Raw genomic sequence first — 20,921 nt, forward strand, 5'->3', positions numbered from 1 at the left:
GGATGCTTGTATGCATGTTAATAAGGTACGTATGAATTAATCACAACAAGACACAAGCATGTTTCCTCTTCTCTCTGTCTCAGTCTCTCTCCATCCTAAAACCACACAGCCAAAATCCTCATCTCGTTTGCATCCTCTAGTGGCCACAGTGTGAACTGCAGCATCGTGGCTGATCGCCAGCGAAAGTGAGTAGTATGGAACAGCAGAAGAATGTGCCAATAAAGCACCGTCGGTGTCGAGATATAAGAGGTGACGTCGATCAAATTGTATCCGAAACAGACTTCGAGCGAACATGATGCTACATGAACGCCGTCCTGCTTCTTTAGCTGCTCAGCATCATGGGGTCATCCTTTGTCTCAGACAGATGTAGACCACCAGGGGAACAACAACAACGTGCCTCAACACAGAGCCTCACACGCTCTGTCCCTCGGCTTACACACAGCGGAGGCGGACCCACAGCGCTATGAAACATCCTGCATCCCACACTCTTACATAACTCTCTCTCTCTCTCTCTCTCTCTCTCTCTCTCTCTCTCTCTCTCTCTCTCTCTCTCTCTCTCTCGGCCCGCAGTCCTCCACCGGGTCCTCAGTACGGAGAACACTTCACTGATCCTCTCATCGCTCGCTTCCTTCCTGTGGCGTTGCTTTCGCTCCCCTCCTCTACTCCTCCTCTACTCATCCCCCTCTACCTTCACTCTCTGTTTGCATTCCTCATTTCACCTTTCTCTCTCTCTCTCTCTCTCTCTCTTTCTCTCTCTCTCTCTCTGCACCACAACAAGGTGAGGTCCTGGAAGGAGACTACACCGCCCCCATGTGATGAGCTCAGGAAGTGTCTCTCCAAACAATCCAACCGTCCAATGTGTGTGTGTGTGTGTGTGTGTGTGTGTGTGTGTGTCTCTCTGTATGTGTCTGTGTGACTGTGTGTGTGTGTGTGTGTGTGTGTGTGTGTGTGTGTGTGTGTGTGTGTGTGTGTGTGTGTGTGTGTGTTCAACAGTCGTTTAGAAATGGACGTCATTTAAAGGCCAACCCACCATCATTAACTTCTTAATCGTTTAACAGGAGGCCGCATTGTGATATTACCCAAACACACACACACACACACACACACACACACACACACACACACACACACACAGGGCAGGCGGTCCCGTGTGACTCACGTTGATGAGCTCGATCTCCCAGATCTTCTTCACCAGGTCCATGGAGGTGTAGCCGTTGACCAGGAAGGCCTTGGTGTAGTCGCCCAGCTCCAGCGACTCCAGCCACTCGGCCACCGAGGTGGGGTTGTTCCCGTCGTAGCCCACCGGCCGCACCTAACCCCAGACACACACACAAAGGGTTGTCTTTAGTACGTAGCTCGACATATACTTATATATACATATACATATACCAAATCTCCAAAAGTTAAATTTAGTTTTTTAGAGAGAGAGAGAGAGTTTGAGAATGAGAGTGAGAGTGGGTTAGAGAGAGGGAGAGACCCTTTCTAACAGGGTACCTGTTCTCTAACAGGGTAACTGTTCTCTAACAGGGTAACTGTTCACTATCAGGGTACCTATCCTCTATTAGGGTACCTGTTCTCTATCAGGGTATCTGTTCTCTAACAGGGTACCTGTCCTCTCTAATGGCGCGTTTCCACTGCAGGGTGCGGAACGGATCGGATCGCAAAGGTGCGGGTCGGGTCGCGTTTCCACCGCCAAAAGTGGGCGTGACCCGGACTTTGCCGTACCCGTTCCGGCCCCATTCTCGGGACTCCTCCGTTGCGGTACCCAAAACGAGACCAGACGCCTGAAAGGGTCCCGTGAAATTCTAGCTACACCCCCCCCTCCGTTGATTGGTCGACAGAATCGTCACTTCCGGGTGACGCGGGGATAAAAACAAACAAACAGTAGCCTCGAGGTATTATTCTTTACAATTAACATGTCGCGTAAAAAGCTTGCTTGGGCGAACAAGGAGGTGGAGACGTTCGTCTGCATTCTTGGGGAGGAAGACGTTGTTTACGATGTTTACGTAGCTGCCGCGGCGATCGACATCCGGCCTACCACCAAGGGTACTGTCGGCAGTGGAAACGCGACCTCGGAACTGAGCTGGAAACGCGGCATAAGGGGCCACTCACACTAGGGTCGCGGCCCCGTGCCCGAGCTCATTTGCATACTAAAGTCTAGAACGTTTGGCTAATGTGACCTGACCACGCCATCCGTATTCCTGCACGGAACAGCCTCTTGGCCACGGCACATTTGGGAGAGGTGTGCCGTGGCCAAAGTACAGATGCTAATGAGATGACACGCGCACACGCGCGGATAAGCAACGTGAGCTGGATGACGTAGTCCTTGCGCGACCCTTCTTTCTTTATAGGTCCATGCCCTTCTTCCCCACAACAATCATTTTAAACAATGGCGGCAAGCGGTTCACGAGTGGATTTACGTTGGTGCGATAGTGAAGTCAAGTGTTTACTTGAAATTTGGGCCGACGACAGCATACAGTCGCAGCTGGACACCACGCTTGGTGATGACGTATTTATCGTATTACGACGTGATGACGTCTGTATGAAGGAGCAATCGTGCCCAGGCCACGGCCTTTGGGAGCAGTGTGACCACGGGCCAGCGGGGGGATTGGGGAGGGGGGGAATCGTGCTGAATCTTCCTGCAGCACGGAACAGGCAAACGGCCCTAGTGTGAGTGGCCCTAACAGGGTACCTGTTCTCTATCAGGGTACCTGTCCTCTCTAGGGTACCTGTTCTCTCTAACAGGGTACCTGTTCTCTATCAGGGTACCTGTCCTCTATAACAGGGTAACTGTTCTCTATCAGGGTACCTGTTCTCTCTATCAGGGTACCTGTTCTCTACCTTTTCTCTACCTGTTCTCTATCAGGGTACCTGTCCTCTCTAACAGAGTACCGGTCCTCTAACAGGGTACCCGTTCTCTAACAGGGTACCCGTCCTCTCTAACAGGGTACCCGTTCTCTAACAGGGTACCCGTCCTCTCTAACAGGGTACCCGTTCTCTAACAGGGTACCTGTTCTCTCTAACAGGGTACCCGTCCTCTCTAACAGGGTACCCGTTCTCTAACAGGGTACCCGTTCTCTAACAGGGCACCTGTTCTCTAACAGGGTACCTGTCCTCTAACCGGGTATCTGTTCTCTAACAGGGTACCCGTCCTCTCTAACAGGGTACCCGTTCTCTAACAGGGCACCTGTTCTCTAACAGGGTACCTGTCCTCTAACCGGGTATCTGTTCTCTAACAGGGCACCTGTCCTCTCTAACAGGGCACATGTCCTTCCTACAGAGGTACCTGTCCTTTCTATCAAGGTACCTGTCCTTTCTATCAGGGTACCTGTTCTCTAACAGGGTATCTGTTCTCTAACAGGGCACCTGTTCTCTCTAACAGGGCACCTGTTCTCTAACAGGGTACCTGTCCTTTCTATCAGGGTACCTGTTCTCAGTATTGATTGTATGACCCTAGTCTTTCATGTTCAGATGTAGTAGGCGTGATGTGGGTGTCTCACCCTGGGCAGAAGGCGGATGGCCTGCAGGAGGCGCTGTCTGTGGGACGAGTTGAGGATCCCGATCTCCAGCAGGTCCTGGTCCTCCACCACGTTGCTGCCCTGAGGGGAGGGAAACCGTCAGGTGTTAGCATAGCATAGAAGCCTTAGTGTAGCGTAGCCTCCCACCCTACAGCCCTAGACCAGAACAGTCAGGTGGCCTGTTAGCATATCCTAGCTGCAACATTGCAGACCAACACCCCAATGACACGTCAGTTTTTAGCATGTTGCCGTAGTCCGTAGGGTAGCGTCACCAACACCACGGTGATACATGGTAGGTTACCGCGGTAACGGAGCTGGACTCTCTGAGAGAGGAGATTGTCACTCTGTTAGCTGTCATTGAAGCGGACCCATTCTGAGGTTTTTCTGTTCAGGAACACAGAATAATAAATAGATAAATATGGGACAACCAGACCCAAACTAAAATGAACCACAAGGGGAGGGTCGTCTGTATGCACACACACACTATACCGAAACACACCCACACATGCGCATTTCCATCAGCAAACACATTCAACCCATTATGGCTCTGCGCTGGGTGGTCCCGGGGTCCCGGCCCGTAGTGCAGGGTCTCCCAGCCCAGGGGGACGAGGGTTCGAGTCCCCAGCTGACCGGTGGATCCACGAGGAGAACTCAACCCGTCCTGACACTTAGCAGACGAGCTGCATCTCAATTCACCGCGAGCCGCTTCACAACGATGTGCAAAATCATAGTAAATAGTATGCGTTTAAAATATGCAGTGAGGTTTTCATGCATAATGCAACATGCACGTCACCTACCTACCCCCCCCCCCCCTTGATTCTGTCACTGTCGCCTCCGCCCCCCCCCTCTCAGGAGATGATGCTGTCACTCCTCAGGAGATGATGCCCCCCCCCTCTCAGGAGATGAAGCTTCCCCCCCGAGGGGAAGATGATGTCACTGTCACCTCCGCCCCCTCCATGTCCAATGACTTTATGAGCTGCTGCTAATACGCATGACAACACGGATTATAGAGCGTCCCATGCTCCATGTCTCTGTACCGTCTGGGTCAGGGCCCCAGCGTTACAGACCACCAGCTAGAGACCTCAGCGTTAAAGACCCCCGGCTGAAGACCCCAGCGTTACAGACCACGGCGTTACAGACCACGGCGTTACAGACCACCAGCTAGAGACCTCAGCGTTACAGACCCCCGGCTGAAGACCCCAGCGTTAAAGACCCCAGCGTTAAAGACCCCAGCGTTAAAGACCCCAGCGTTACAGACCACGGCGTTACAGACCCCAGCGTTAAAGACCCCAGCGTTAAAGACCCCAGCGTTACAGACCACGGCGTTACAGACCACGGCGTTACAGACCCCAGCGTTAAAGACCACGGCGTTACAGACCCCAGCGTTACAGACCACGGCGTTACAGACCCCAGCGTTACAGACCACGGCGTTACAGACCACGGCTTTACAGACCACGGCGTTACAGACCCCAGCGTTAAAGACCACGGCGTTACAGACCCCAGCGTTACAGACCACGGCGTTACAGACCCCAGCGTTACAGACCATGGCGTTACAGACCCCCGGCTGAAGACCCCAGCGTTACAGACCACGGCGTTACAGATCCCAGCGTTACAGACCACGGCTTTACAGACCACGGCGTTACAGACCCCAGCGTTACAGACCTCGGCTTTACAGACCACGGCGTTACAGACCCCAGTGTTACAGACCCCAGCGTTACAGACCTCAGCGTTACAGACCACAGGGTTACAGACCACCAGCTAGAGACCTCAGCGTTGACCCCCGGCTGAAGACCCCATCATTACAGACCAGGGCGTTACAGACCCCAGCTTTACAGACCTCAGCGTTACAGACCCCTAAGTGGAGACCTCCGGGCACCTCCCATTCACTACTCTGCAAACAATAGCATTCAGGGCTCTACAGTGTGTACATATAAACGGACATATGTACAGTCACAGCCAACACACACTCCACCCCTACACACACACACACACACACACACACACACACACACACACACACACACACACACACACACACACAGTGGGTGTTGCATGACATTTCACAGCCAATTAGTTTGATGGAACGACCTTTCAACACCATGTCAATCATCCCGCCTACTGAGATAGCGAGGGATGAGAGAGAGAGAGAGAGAGAGAGAGAGAGAGAGAGAGAGAGAGAGAGAGAGAGAGAGAGAGAGAGAGAGAGAGAGAGAGAGAGAGAGAGAGAGAGGGAGAGAGAAAAGAGAAGAGGAGGATGATGATGGAGGCCAGCTGGGTGATGAGGTGCATGCGGTGGTCGATCAGACTGGTTATACATGGGTACAATATTATCCTCCAGCTGTAAAATAACACCAGGCAGTGGATAGCCTACAAGCTCTGCTCTAATAGGAGAGCAATCAAACAGCAGTGTTCTCTATGCTCACACACACAGTCACCCACACACACACACACACACACATTGACAAACAACTTTGCCACATATTTGCATCAACATGCTATGATTTGAGAGTTATGAGAGTTATCTCTCCAGCAGGTGCGAGGTGATGATGTCAGGTCAGAGAACGTGTGCTCATGGACTCGCTTCCTGCTGATGGATCTTTTATTAAGGGTAGCGATCAAGACAAATTTACGACGGAGTATTAGGGCTACACATGAAGAAAACAATTTTTTTTGTCGTGGCGAGATTAAAGTCGACACGTCGACTTTAAAGTCAACATGTCGACATTAAACTCGAAATGTCGAGAATAAAGTTGCAATGTCATGTCGTCTCTAATCTCGACATGTCGAGATTAAACTCGAAATGTCGAGAATAAAGTTGAAATATTATGTCGGCTTTAATCTCGATTTGTCGACTTTAAAGTCGACGTTAAACTCGAAATGTCGAGGATACAGTTGAAATGAGTTGGGAGAGATAGCAACCGCTCCACAGGGCCTGCACTGAATCCAATGGCTTGTGTGGATAATTTGGTAAAATTGTGTTTCAGAATCGGGTTTAACAATATAGAGATCCTCGCTGTTTAAGCGCAGAGCCACAGTGTGGTGATGAGTGTAAGGACGCTGAAAAGGTTGTGTGTTCATGTGTGGCCCTTATACTCCGTCATACAAACTGCAGTTTGAATGACACACGATAAAATGTGTGACAGCGAAACACAAAACCCTGTCCCATCCCGGTGCAACTGCAAAGACATACTGTCCCATCCAGACTGCAAAACACACTGACCAATCCTCACTCCAAATACATTGTCCAATCCACACTGCAACTGCAAAAAACAGATCCTTCTCTCATGCACGGGACCTGACTACTTTAGAAGCACATCATCATCTGTTCATTCATCCCCTAGGTAGCCCACCTTTATCCACCATGAAGACCGCCTGTATCCACCATGAAGACCACCTGTATCCACCATGAGCACCACCTGTATCCACACGGCGTCATGTCCAACATGAGGCCACATCTAGACCAACGCGCACTCAGCCAGCGTGGATCAGAGCCTCTTCCGTATCCCTGAGAGAACAACCCCCTCTAGGTACACCGCCACCTTGAACCAGAACACTGATAAAGATCTCATCCCAGCTCAGTCCTCTCAGGCATCCAGTATCGGTGCCTCAGAACCAATAGTACATCAGAGGTCATGTTTACTCTGAATAGTGTTGGTGCTTTAGAACCGATGCTACATCAGAGTCAACATGGCCTCTTATGTAGTGCTGTTGGTGCTTTTGAACAGCGTATCATGTTGTTGCTGTTGCTGTCTGTTGTTCTTTTCCATCATAGTTCTATCTTCCAGTCTAACTGTCTTTCTGCTCAGAGGTGGAATGGCTCATGTAACACGCATTGATCCTCACTGGTTCATTGAGGAGGGGAGGCTCATAACGATTGGAAGAAGGTTGAAGGGGTCAATCCATGAGCTCTGCTCCTCTACCAGTGGAAGCGTGTGACCTTAAAGGAGGATGAGTTAGGAACTCTGAAGAGCAGCACATTGTGTGTTTGTGGTGAAGTACCAAAGCAGCGGTAAACAGCTCTTACGTCTCACCAGATATCAGCCCTAGAGTTCGCTCCAGCGTCGACGCTCCAAACCCCAGCCCTGAGCAGGGATTGTGTTCGCACAATACGGAGACAGAAATAGAAAAGAGTGGGGGAATAAATCCTCTTTCTCTCTCTCTCTTTGTTGTTTCTCCCTCGTCCGTTCAGACGTCAGCACGGGACGATGGATGTTTGTTTCAGTACCAAAAATATACTGTATGTTGTCGAAGTGTCATTGTTGTCATGTGGTCATGAATGAATAACGTGTTGATTAAATACAATAATAGAACAGCAATACAAAACATATGCACGGCATTCCCCTCATTTCTCTTCATGCCAAAATGATGCACCATGTATGCATAGAAATCATAGGATTCAGCATGTGTTATGGACCTGGGTGGTTCTCCACTTCCTGCTCCTCCAGCTCCTCTCCCCCTGCTGTGCTGCCACTTCATGGAGTTCACCATCGCCTCCTTCCTCATCCCTCCTCCCTCCTTCCTCCTACCTCCTTCTTGCCTTCGTCTATCCCCTTTCTCTCTGCCCTCCCTCCCTCAGACGCTGCTTAAATTAGCATTGTTTCAACTTATTATCTGAGTTTCCTTGAACCAGGGTGACGTTTCGCTGTGTCTTAAAGGCCGAAAGAGGAGCCCGGGACTACAGCAGGTTAACTACCCCCTCTCGACCTGTTTCAGAGGATATCTGAGGGATAGCTAGAGGAAGTAGTACCCCTCAATCCCTGGCCAGGAGGGTGGCGCTCCCACATTGAAACACACAATATTGTGTGTGAGCCCCCAGGGAGCTCCTGGTGTCCCTCTCCCCTCTATTCTGCTCTTCATCGTTCTGATCGGCTTTATGAATCATCCAATGATCCGAAAGTCCTTATTACCTTATTACTTCACGGTCAGGCACAAAATGACAAGCATGCAGGAACACAGACACACACGGACACACACACACGTAGGGACACCCGGGATATGTCAAGATCACAGATATACAAACAAACAAACACACATGCAGGACGGGAAAAGAACACAGAAACACAAGAAGACAAACACAGAAACACACACACACACACACAAACAAACACACTCACTGTATAAGCTAAGCCCATCTATCTTGGGCTCTTGTGACGTCCATGACCCTAGCAAACCTTGGAGCGTCAACAGAACAGTCTCCATGACAACATCCATCCTTTCTCCTCAGCAGCACCTGTCCCTCACTGGCTTGGGAAGAATTACATGTGCCTGTCTATACATAGGCAATGAATATTGATACATGTGAGTGTGTGTGCGTGTGTGTGTGTATTAATCATAATAATTTATTGATTTTAGATATGAAATCTAACTGTAATAATAAGAGCGAATGTGAAGTCAGATATGATACTGAATTATTAATAATGATGATGAATGCTATTTAGAGCTGGTTCCTCCACATAGAATGCAGAGTGGAGCCTTAGAGGAGCTCACTGTAGTTGTGTGCTGCATTTCTATGTTCTGCTGGTCGTCTTTAACGAGAACTCTTCCACCTGGACCATACATCTCATATCTTACTGACCGATGCAGCCAGTCAGTCCCGAACTGACTGAACGCTGCGGCTGTGATCGCAGTAGGGGCAGCATTGACATCCTGTGGCCCTGAAACGGCTTGAATTTTATGGATCGGATTATATTCCAACATTATGCACAGGATCCCTTCAGAGAAACACTACTTTATTCCTCTCCTCTCACTTCAGCCTCTTTGGTGATCAACAAATAAATAATAAAAGCCGTTCTCCCTTTTAATCCGTGTTAGTTAATGATAGGCTAACATGGATGTTAGGCGGGGTTTACTAGGGATGTTGCGTATAGGAAGGCTGCAGACATCAAACTGCTGACAGACAGCTGTCAGCTCTCCACCTCACCGGGAGGTCTTCTGAAGTTGCATGAGAGTGTGGATATTCAGAAGGGACCTCTGTTTCAACTCCACCATGATAAATATTAATCTGATCTGAATGCAGTTCTAAGGAGCGAGGAACGGAATATAAAACACACAGTTAGAGGGAAGAGGAAGAGGAGGGAGAGGAGGAAGAGGAGGAGGGTTGGGAGACTCCCCACTCACAACAAATTATTGACAAAGTGCAACCAATGCCCAACCTTCTGTGTGTGTGTGTGCGTTTGTGCGTGCGTGCGTGCGTGCGTGCGTGTGTGCGTACATATGTTTTAATGATAATAATGATATTAATGATGATGTTAATGATGCATCAGGACTGAAGGAGCTAATTCCAGTTCCCCCGGTGAAGCAGATACTGGTAGCACCAGTGATTATCCACAATGCGACCAGAATCCATGATGATATCACGACACTGATAACACGACACCAGCTCAGAAACACCTCATCAGCTCCATGCCTTCATCACGTTCGGTCTTGTCTGTGGTCTTGTGACAGAGTGGGCTTACATCCCTGAGTCTCGTGGGTTAGGGTTAGAACTATTAACATACAGTGTGGAGGAGCGGCTCCATGGTCTAAAATGAGCAGTTATGGTTGATATAAGTCTTGGATGTTATGGTGATATAACTCTGGTCTGGGATGTTATGGTTGATATAACTCTGGTCTGGGATGTTATGGTTGATATAACTCTGGTCTTGGATGTTATGGTTGAAATAACTCTGGTCATGGTCGCTTGGTTGAATAAAGCTCAGTGAGAGAATAGTGTATTTTTATTGGTCCGATTTGGACAAAAACAGAACGCTGATCCAACACCAATGATCAACGGTCCAACTTTGAATCAGCTTATGTGCAATGTGGACGTTAATTACTGTCTAAGTTAATGTGTAATCTAGTTACCGTGTTAAAGGATTACTTTACTAATAGTAATAAATCATGTGTTAGCTTATGCATTACCTAATCTCTTGGATAGTTGCTTCATGTGTGTAAGGTCTGTTTCTGTTTCTTCATGCAAACGCTACAATGTCCTATTAGACTTTAGCCATTTAACAACAGCATTCAACCCCCCCCAGTTCAGGGACATCCAGCAACCAATTAAACAAACAGCTTTAGCTTTTAGCGCAGGCATTAGCACTCATAGTAGTGGACATGAACTGATACAGGCTGAGTGGACGGGATACCAATAGATGGATGAGGAAGGAAGGAAGGAAGGAAGGAAGGAAGGAAGGAAGGAAGGAAGGAAGGAAGGAAGGAAGGAAGGAAGGAAGGAAGGGAGAGAGAGAGAGAGAGAGAGAGAGAGAGAGAGAGAGAGAGAGAGAGAGAGAGAGAGTGAATGACGTCGTGGTTATGATATGAAGGTCTGGCGCGTAACAGTTCTCCCTCAGATATGGCAATAAAGGGCAGCAGAGCATCTGGTTATGAAACATAACTCCTCTCATCTCACGATCTGACCCATTTGTAAATTAGTTAAGAGGACATCAATGTATCTCCAAGACCTAATTAAAGAACACATTTAATGAAGGAAAGATCTTGTTGGCTATGCCACCCACAAAAACACCCACAAAAAACACACAGACACTCCTCAAGATCAAAAGTGTTAAATTATGATGAGTGCCAGGTGTTCTCTCTCCCTATCTCTCTTTCTCTCTCTTTCTCTCTCTCTCTGGAGATGAAAGGTGTGCTTCAAAGAAAAACTGTAGGCTGAGAAAACTAAGCCAACGTCTGGCGAAAACGGACGCTACAGGTGGCTGTCTACACGTGTGTGACTGTGTGTGACTGTGTGTGACTGTGTGTGTGTGTGTGTGTGTGTGTGTGTGTGTGTGTGTGTGTGTGTGTGTGTGTGTGTGTGCGTGCGTGCGTGCGTGCGTGCGTGCGTGCGTGCGTGCGTGCGTGCGTGCGTGCGTGCGTGCGTGTGTGTGTCTTTGTGTGTGAGTGTGTCTGTGTGCGTGTGTGTCATTTGCATTATAGTGTGTTCGATGCACTTGCCATAGTGCACGTTGTGATCTAAACGTGTAAGGGCCGCACCTGGGGGCACTATGTTACACCTGGGGGCACTATGTAACAACACACCTAGAGTCACTAAGTAACACTTGGGGGCACTATGTAACACCTGGGGGCACTATGTAACACCTGGGGGCACTATGTAACACCTGGGGGCACTATGTAACAACAGACACCACAGACCAAACCCCACCCTGTGAGGTTAGTTCCTAGTGAGGTGTGGAGGTGTAGACCCCCGGACCCTTCCTGCCGCTCCTTGCTCATTAATGACACCAACACCTTTCAGGTGTTTGGAGGAAAAGCCTCCATCCCTAAACTGTTAGATATATAAAGGGAGGATAGGATGGTGTCGTCGTGGTTAGGAGTGCATCTCCTGGTCCAGGGTCCTCTAACGTCCAAAGCCTTCTGCTTCATCCCTTGATAACCCCAACCTGAAGCACCAGAAGCTCTCATCCATCATTAAACCAACTACATCGGGTCACTCTGCAGGTCAACACTTTCACCCAAGGGACTTGGAGGTGAGCTGAGGACCGATGCGCAGCAGATCTAGCTGCTAACACCGGACCACAACCACAGAGCTGAGATGTTCCCCTCACCTTCCCCCATCAGAACCAGTGCTCCCATTCAACCGTGAACTGGAAGAGAACCAGTGCTCCCACTCACCACTCACTGGAACAGAACCAGTGCGCCCACTCACCATGAACTGAAACCGAACCAGTGCTCCCACTCACCATGAACTGAAACGGAACCAGTGCTCCCACTCACCATGAACTGGACATTGTCGAAGCCGTTGGCCAGCAGGTGGTTCTCGTACTGGACCAGGCCGATGGAGTCCAGCCACTGGCCCACAGACTGCAGCGGGCAGCGGGGTCCTATGAGGGGGTGAAGGGGCAGGCGCTTCAGGAGAGAGTAGCCGTCCACTCGGTAGCAGCGGCAGTCGGGCTGGGACAGCTGGCACTGCCACATCATGTTGTGGCGCGCAACGTGGCTGTCAAAGGATCCGGCCATAGGGCATCCAAGGGGGTGGAGGGTGGAGGGTGGAGCAGGGGGAGGAGCAGGTGGAGGAGGTGGTGGGGTGAAGAGGTCAGGGACAGGGGGAGGTGGAGGAGGAGGGGACGGGGTGAGGGGTCAGGTAAAGGTGGGGTCAGGGGTCGGGTAGAGGGAGCTCAGGAGGAGGGGAGGGGGTTAGGGAAGGGGGAGGTGAGAAGGGGGGGAGAGGAGGGGGAGAGAGTGATGGAGGAGAAAGGGAGGAGAGAGGTGGAGGTGAGGTGAGGGGAGAGAGGGAGGGGGCTAGGCTGGGGACAGCATCAGGATGCTGGGAGAGGAGGGAATGGAATGGGGGGGGGGGGTGGGGGGGAGTAGTGGGAGTGTCTGGGGGGAGGAGGGAGAGGATGAGGAGGAGAGAGGGGGAGGAGGAGGAGGAGGGGGACGGCGAGCAGCAGGAGGTGAAAGGGGAGAGCGAGGTGGAGTACCTCTCACTCTCTCTCCCCAGATCCAGTCAGTGGAGGTGAGGAAGGGAAGCGATGGAGAGACGGAGAGAGAGAGAGCGAGAGAGGGAGAGAGAGATGGACGAGGCAGCGGGAGTCGAGGTTGTATCCAGAGGCGGCGGCCGTCCGCGGGGGGTTTACATCCGAGTCAGAGCGGGAAGAGAGTCGCGGCGAAGGAGCGGAGAGGAAGGAGGCTGTGCTCGGAGGAGTAGATCCGAGGGCAGGCGAGCGGGAGGATCGCGCGAGTGAGCGAGCGTGTTAGTGTGCGAGGCGCTGCGTTCGGTTTCTCTTTCAGCTTGTTGCCTCTCGCTCGGCGGCTCCTTCCAGGGGCGTGCACGCATCTGCGCTGCATGCGCCCGTACGCGCGCACGTGTGTGTGTGTGTGTGTGTGTGTGTGTGAGCGGAGGAGCGAGCGAGGCAGAGAGGAAGCGGAGAGAGAGAGCTGCCTGTGCAGTGGATTTCTCTTTATCAAGTACTCCCACTCTCATCTGTATGCTTCTGCAGCCTCTCTCTCTCCCTCTCTCACTCCCTCTCTCACTCTCCCTCTCCCTCCATCTCTCTCCTCTCTCTCGCTCCCTCCTGTTGCTACGCTCTCTGTCTCCCTCTCTCTCCTCTCTGCCTTTGCTCTCTCGCCCTTTCTTTAGTCTCTCTCCATCTATAGCGCTCTCTCTGCCTTTAACCTCCTCCATCCGACCCCCTTCTCATCCACTGCTTTTTGTCTTTAACTCCCCCCCCTCCCCATATCGCTCTCTCTCTCTCCCCCCTCTCTCTCCCTCACCTTCTCGCCCTCTCTCTCCCCCTCCCTGTCTCTCGCACTCTCTGTAGTGTTTGTAGTCTCTCTCCCTCTCTCTCTCTGTAGTGTTGGGAGTGTCTCTCTTTCTCCCCCTCTCTCTCTGTAGTGTTGGTCGTCTCTCTCTCTATCTCTCTCTCTCTCTCTAGTGTTGGGAGTCTCTTTCTCTCCCCCTCTCTCTCTGTAGTGAATGTAGTCACTCGCTCTCTTTTTGTAGTGACGGTAATGTCTCTCTCTCCCCCTCTCTCTCTGTGGTGTTGGTAGTCTCTCTCTCTTTCTCTGTAGTAACCATCAGATCAGCCTCTGTGTCTGCAGATCTATCCCCCTCCCCCAACACCAACATGGTGTGTGTGTATATGTGTGTAAGTTTGTATGTGTGTGCGTGTGCGTGTGAGCAGAGTGGGCTGGGCTAGCACAACATTGCACATCTTGCTTCTATGGTTAGTAGAAACCTCAGTGAGACAGAAAGAGAGGGAGAGGGAGTGGTAGGGGGAGAGTGAGGGGGAGAGAGAGAGAGAGGGGAGGGAGGTGAGAGCAGGAGGATGGATGATAGTCGGGAGGGGGGTGATCGCCACGGTCCCACTGGGGGGCCGTGGCGCGCCACAAACTTAATTACAGGGAATTTCTCTCTCTCTCTCTCTCCCTTAATCACACGTACACTTACTAGCACTTTGTCAACAAGTACACATTAGCGCAAGTATGAACTCATACACTCACACAGACACACACCAAAAAACACACACACACACACACACACACACACACACACACACACACACACACACACACACACACACACACACACACACACACACACACACACACACACACACACACACACACACACACACACACACACACACACACACCTGTGTGGTCTTTCTTGGCATTCAGTCCGCTCCCGATGCCCGCACCGATGGAACTCATGATCTTATCAATCTGGAGAGAGAGAGGGAGAGAGAGAGAGAGAGAGAGAGAGAGAGAGAGAGAGAGAGAGAGAGAGAGAGAGAGAGAGAGAGAGAGAGAGAGAGACCAACAGTCAACAGTCAAAGTGGCACAAACACAACATTGCTAATGAGTTAGAAGTAAGAGGGTAAGTTCCTTCCTCACTGTCAATCACAGAGAGAGACCATTAACCCCATCCCTCCACAGGATGTCAATCCCTAACCAGTCGCATCCCACAAACTAGTGAGGGATTGAACCAACGACCACAGCTCAAGTCAGGATCGGGGGGGATTGGTGGAGGAATGGAGGAAGGAATGGGGGGAGGAATATGGGGAAGAAGTAGGACTGGAAATCATGTCAGCATATCCTGCAGTAGCTTCATTAGTGTTTTTCTGACTGCTGGTTGTCTAGTGTGCGTGTGCGTGTGTGTGTGTGTGTGTGTGTGTGTGTGTGTGTGTGTGTGTGTGTGTGTGTGTCGTGTGAGCGTGTGAGCGTGTGTGTCTGTGTGTGTGTGCTAGAGGGGAATGCAGTAGGAAAAAGATGTATTCATTAGCCTGGTATGTTGGATGGATTTATTTTAGGAGCAATTTACCATTAGCCAAGATTTACTCGCAGTTAGCTAACCTGCTAGTTAGCCCACCACCTGGTTAGCTAACCTGCAATGCAGCTCACCACCTAGTTAGCTAACCTGCTATGTAGCCCAGCACCTGGTTAGCTAACCGGCCATGTAGCCAACCACCTTGTTAGCAAACATGCTATGTAGCCCACCACCTGGTAAGCTAACCTGCTATGTAGCCCACCACCTGGTTAGCTAACCTGCTATGTAGCCCACCACCTGGTTAGCTAACCTGCTATTTAGCCCACCCCCTGGTAAGCTAAGCTGCTATGTAGCCCACCACCTGTTTAGCTAACCTGCTATGCAGCTCACCACCTAGTTAGCTAACCTGCTATGTAGCCCACCAACTGGTTAACTAACCTGCTATTTAGCCCACCCCCTGGTAAGCTAAGCTGCTATGTAGCCCACCACCTGTTTAGCTAACCTGCTATGCAGCTCACCACCTAGTTAGCTAACCTGCTATGTAGCCCACCAACTGGTTAGCTAACCTGCTATGTAGCCCACCACCTGGTTAGCTAACCTGTTATGTAGCCCACCACCTGGTTAGCTAACCTTCTATGTAGCCCACCACCTGGTTAGCTAACCTGCTATGTAGCCCACCACCTGGTTAGCTAACCTGCTATTTAGCCCGCCCCCTGGTAAGCTAAGCTGCTATGTAGCCCACCACCTGGTTAGCTAACCTGCTATGCAGCTCACCACCTAGTTAGCTAACCTGCTATGTAGCCCACCAACTGGTTAGCTAACCTGCTATGTAGCCCACCACCTGGTTAGCTAACCTGCTATGTAGCCCACCACCTGGTTAGCTAACCTGCTATGTAGCCCACCACCTGGTTAGCTAACCTGCTATGTAGCCCACCACCTGGTTAGCTAACCTGCTATTTAGCCAACCCCCTGGTAAGCTAACCTGCTATGTAGCCCACCACCTGGTTAGCTAACCTGCCATGTAGCCCACCACCTGGTTAGCTAAACTGCTATGTAGCCCACCACCTGGTTAGCTAACCTGCTATGCTGCTATGCCGCCTGACTGCTTGTGAGGCCCCTGCTGGGAGAACAGCATGTAGTTCCTTATACGGCCTACAGGGGGGTTGTGATTTGTTTGTGCAGTAGGACCCGCCCCCATTCTAAGGCAACGAGAAGAGATGAGATTTAATTCTCGTAGTACATAGGCAATACATTTCTTCTTCATCGTTTCGGATCTCATTGGCTAATTCCTCCTTGCGTGTTTTGCTCTCCTGTGGACAGTTATCGTTAAGTCAAAAGTGATTAAAGATTCCTGTTACGAGATTTCGACATCGACTGGCCCACCCTTATGTGCTATAAATGTATTATCCCCCCCCCCCCAGGCCGTCAGGGATGCGTCTGAACAATAAAGGTCATGCTAATTGTGGAGAAGGGTGGGAGATACTCCGGTCTGGTGATCCATCAGCATCAGGAAGTTTGTGTGTTCGTACACAGTGAAGATGAAGGGGATGAACACACGAAGGGACGAGGATGTTTCAGCCACGCACACACAACACACACACACGGAGGATGCAAGGGTGCAGGCTTGCATGTGCGAAACGTGTTTGTTTGAGGAGGTCAGTGTGTGAGTGTGAGTGCTTGAGGTCTTCATCTAAACTTTGGAGTTGTTTGGGGGCGTGTGTTTGCGTGTGTGCAGGTGTCTGTATGTGTGTGTGTGTGCATTGTGTGTGTTTGTGTGTTTTGGTTTCTGTGTTTCATAGCTTGTATGCAATTGTTTATGAATGAATGGAGTCTGTGTGGGTGTGTGTGTGTTTGTGTGTCTACGTGTGTGTGTGTGTGTGTGTGTGTGTGTGTGTGTGTGTGTGTGTGTGTGTGTGTGTGTGTGTGTGTGTGTGTGTGTGTGTGTTGACTATTGGATGTCATCACACAGGCTGTGTCCTGACAGCATTGCCGTGGAGATGCTGATGCCAGTGACCACGCCCCTGACCACGCCCCTGACCACGCCCCTGACTCCATGAACGAGATCAAAATAAACTAAAATATACTGTACTAACATCCTAGCCCACTAACTTATACTGAACTAATATCTAAGCCCTATAACTAATACTGTACTAACAACTAAGTCCACTAACTAATACTGAACTAATATCTAAGGCCGCTAACTAATACTGTGCTAATATCTAAGCCACTAACTAATCCATTAGTCCTCCATGAACTGTCCGGGAGAAAGACCACGTTGTTTGCTGCCACCTCCCCTCCAATAACCTGCATTCAACCCCTCCTTCTAGTGGTCTATCATAGCGTTCCTGGCTCCCAGTCTCTTCCCTAGTTCCTCCCTGCCGCTCCAAAAGGGGGTTGCGGCGTCACCCCAGAACCCAGTGGAGGACGAGACCCTCAGAACGACGCATCTGTTTCTGTTTCCCCCCATCGTCCTCTGAGAGGAACACTTCCAGCACTCTGTTGACATCAAGCAGCCACTGGGAGCCTATTGGCAGATCTGAAGTGCAACTTGATGACGATTGGACGTTGAATGGGTCCCAGCTGTGACAGCACAGTCAACATTTTCCGTATTAAAATCGGAGGGGGTGTTTAATTAAAATCCGTCCACGGTTGGGCAGTAAATGTTTCCTGCAATCAGCCCCTCGGCTCTTTAAAAACACTGCTGGGGACAGCATGACCCCCCCCCCCCCAATCCCCCCCCCCCCCTCAGTATGAACAGAAAACAAACAACTAGTCTGGACTCAACCAGCTAGCCGTTGACCTCCCCCCTCAGTATGAACAGAAAACAAACACAAACACAAACAAATAGTCTGAGCTCAACCGACTAAAACTAATAAACATCACCACAACAAACCCACCGAACACAGACAGGCCTTCAACAAACAGCCCACCAACTAGCTACAACAAAACAAACTGGACCCATCGTCTCCAGAGAAAGGGTCTAGACCCCATCAGGGGGATTCATGGACCCATCGTCTCCATCCAATCAGACACAACAAACACAGATCTACAGACACAGCTGGCAAGCTAGTTAGCTAATACATTCAGTTAGCTAACTAGCTTGATGAACATATGTCAATACATAGAAATAAATAATAAACATGTATATTTAATATAATATATATTAACCCTGACATGTCCCCGTGATGCTACTCTGAGCAACACGCTGATGAGCTTACTAACTCTAACTAACTCTAACTGCATCACCTCTCCAGGGGGGCTCCCTACCTCGTCCCACTCGGCGGTGAAGGAGGGGGTCCTCTCCAGCCGCCCCCCCGGGCTGGCACCCATCCCCGGCCGCGGGCTGCCAAGCCCCGGGCCCCGGGATCCCGATCCCCAGCTCAGCTCCTCCTGAAGGATAAACAACCAGGTGTAAAGCATCTCATGTGTAACATTACAGCTCAAAACAACCAGGAAATATCCGCAGTCAAGGCTGATCTAGTGATTTAAGTAATGTGATTAATACAATCACATCCTATGACTGGTATACATTTGAAAAATCACGTCCTTTGACACTTTATAGAAAAAAACTAGTACCTCTCTCTTCGTTGACAAGAATCTTAATATCGACTCTCCATAAAACCCTCCGATTACCCATAAACCCCTCCCTCACTCCCTATACCCCTCCCACTCACTATAAACCCCTCCCACTCACCATAAACCCCTCCCACACTACCTAAACCCTTCCCACTCAACATCAACTCCTCCTACTTTCCATTTACCATTCCCACTCACCATAATTGAATCAAGTTTATATAAAGTGACTGACTGACTGACTGACTGACTGACTGACTGACTGACTGACTGGCTGCCTGACTGGATGACCGACATGACTGACTGACTGACTGACTGACTGACTGGATGACTGACATGACTGACTGACTGACTGACTGACTGGTTGCCTGACTGGATGACTGACATGACTGACTGACTGACTGACTGGATGACTGACATGACTGACTGACTGACTGACTGGCTGACCGGCTGGCTGACCTGTATGGGCGACACGCCCACGATGTTGGAGTCGGAGAGGGACTTGGAGAGCTGGAGGTCCAGCAGGCTGCGGGGCGCCGACCTCCTCCGGTCCAGGGTGCAGGCGCGCTCCTCGTAGCCCCCCGACGCGGCGGCCAGCTCCGGGCCCCCCGCCCCGTCGAGGCCGGGGACCCCCGCCCCGTCGAGGCCCAGCGCCACGGCGACGGCGGCGGAGTGGCGCGGGGAGCGGGCGGGCCGGTGTCCCAGGGTGCTGTAGCCCCGGGGCGAGCAGGGGGTCTCGGGGGACGGCGCCTGGTTCACCCGCGTGTGGAAGACCGTCCGGAAGACCACCTGCGGCTTGGGCTGCTCCCCAGGGGTCGGGAGGGTCTGGGGGGGCGGGGTCTTGTGGGGCGGGGCTTGGTGGGGCGGGGCCAGGGAGGACCGGTCTACCTGCTGGGGGAATTAAAAACAAAAGAAAGAATTGGATCTATTAGAATTTAACTTTGCGTCGGAACTCAAGGATCTGCTGTTGTTGCTCCTCCCCCTCGCGAAGCAGACCAATCAGAAGGCGCCCTGAGCCTGGGGGAACGTACCTGGCAGTAGAGCTCCTTCTGGCTCTGGCTCTTGTTCTGGGGCGGGGCAACGGGGGTCCGCGGGCCCCTGGGGGGGTGGGGGTGGTAGGGGGCGTCGGGGATCAGGGTCTTGGTCTGAGTCAGGGTCTGTGGGGGCGCAGCAGTGTTGCCCCGGGGGCAGTAGAGTTTGTAGGGGGTGTCAGGGGCCTCGCAGGCCGGGGACGAGCCGTGCAGGAGGCCCGCAAACTCCTCGGGGATGTGGCTCTTCCGGCGGTCCTCCACCACGAGGAGGGAGGAGGGGGAGGAGGGGGAGGAGGAGGAGGAGGGCTCGGGGAGGAGGAGCAGGAGTAGGAGGAGGGGGAGCGTGAGGAGGGTCCCGCTGGTACGGCCCGTCGTCTGGAAGAGGACACGCGCACACACACACACACACACACACACACACACACACACACACACACACACACACACACACACACACACACACACACACACACACACACGTTTAAACATCCTAAATTCGGCTCAGGGGAACAATTCAATCTTAATAAATTTGACTACACCTCTCTACGATAAAGGAAAAAACAAAAGCCAAAGGTAAGTGAAAATAGAAGTAAAGGAAAAAAACTTGAACTAAGTGCGTTGAACAGCAGCAGTCACTGCAGAGGGTCATGTGACTTGGCTGCAGAAGGTCATGTGACTTTGTTGCAGAGGGTCATGTGACTGGGCTGCAGAGGGTCATGTGACTGGGTTGCAGAGGGTCATGTGACTGGGCTGCAGAGGGTCATGTGACAATAGCTGGTCTGCAAACCAAGTCCTGGAGAACCAGCATGAGGGAACGATGAGGAGGACATTGTTCTCCTGCTCGCATCTCATGACGAGGACAAAGTAGTTTCACCTGGAGCCTTCCCCTGCCTCTTGAGAGAAATTGTGTGCGTGTAAGAGTGCATATGTGCGTGCGCGTGTGTGTCCCTCACATGTCCATCACACGTCACAAATGGCTTTTACTCATGATTTGCGTTTCATTTACATAGTGAAGGTACAACAGATTATTATCGGGTAAATACATGCAAGAACACACGCACCCACACGGTTTCCATTTCAGGAACATGTGATTGA

At 51.1% G+C, this 20,921-nt stretch overlaps 1 protein-coding gene across 1 annotated transcript in view; it reads right to left on the bottom strand.

Moving 5' to 3' along the window:
* LOC132448033 (ankyrin repeat and sterile alpha motif domain-containing protein 1B-like) overlaps positions 1-20,921 on the bottom strand; it is a 67,918-nt gene that overhangs the window by 11,783 nt on the left and 35,214 nt on the right. Inside the window, exons 4-12 of the mRNA XM_060039096.1 lie at positions 20,527-20,530; positions 19,827-20,326; positions 19,255-19,686; positions 18,490-18,612; positions 14,609-14,678; positions 13,091-13,143; positions 12,228-12,581; positions 3,501-3,599; positions 1,080-1,312 (exon numbers count right to left, since the gene is read on the bottom strand). Of these exons, the coding sequence (XP_059895079.1) occupies positions 1,080-1,312; positions 3,501-3,599; positions 12,228-12,581; positions 13,091-13,143; positions 14,609-14,678; positions 18,490-18,612; positions 19,255-19,686; positions 19,827-20,326; positions 20,527-20,530 (1,868 nt within the window). The remainder of the gene's footprint in view (positions 1-1,079; positions 1,313-3,500; positions 3,600-12,227; positions 12,582-13,090; positions 13,144-14,608; positions 14,679-18,489; positions 18,613-19,254; positions 19,687-19,826; positions 20,327-20,526; positions 20,531-20,921) is intronic.

Source organism: Gadus macrocephalus, chromosome 19 (assembly GCF_031168955.1).
Source record: "Gadus macrocephalus chromosome 19, ASM3116895v1".
In the NCBI taxonomy this organism is placed as follows: Eukaryota; Metazoa; Chordata; class Actinopteri; order Gadiformes; family Gadidae; genus Gadus; species Gadus macrocephalus.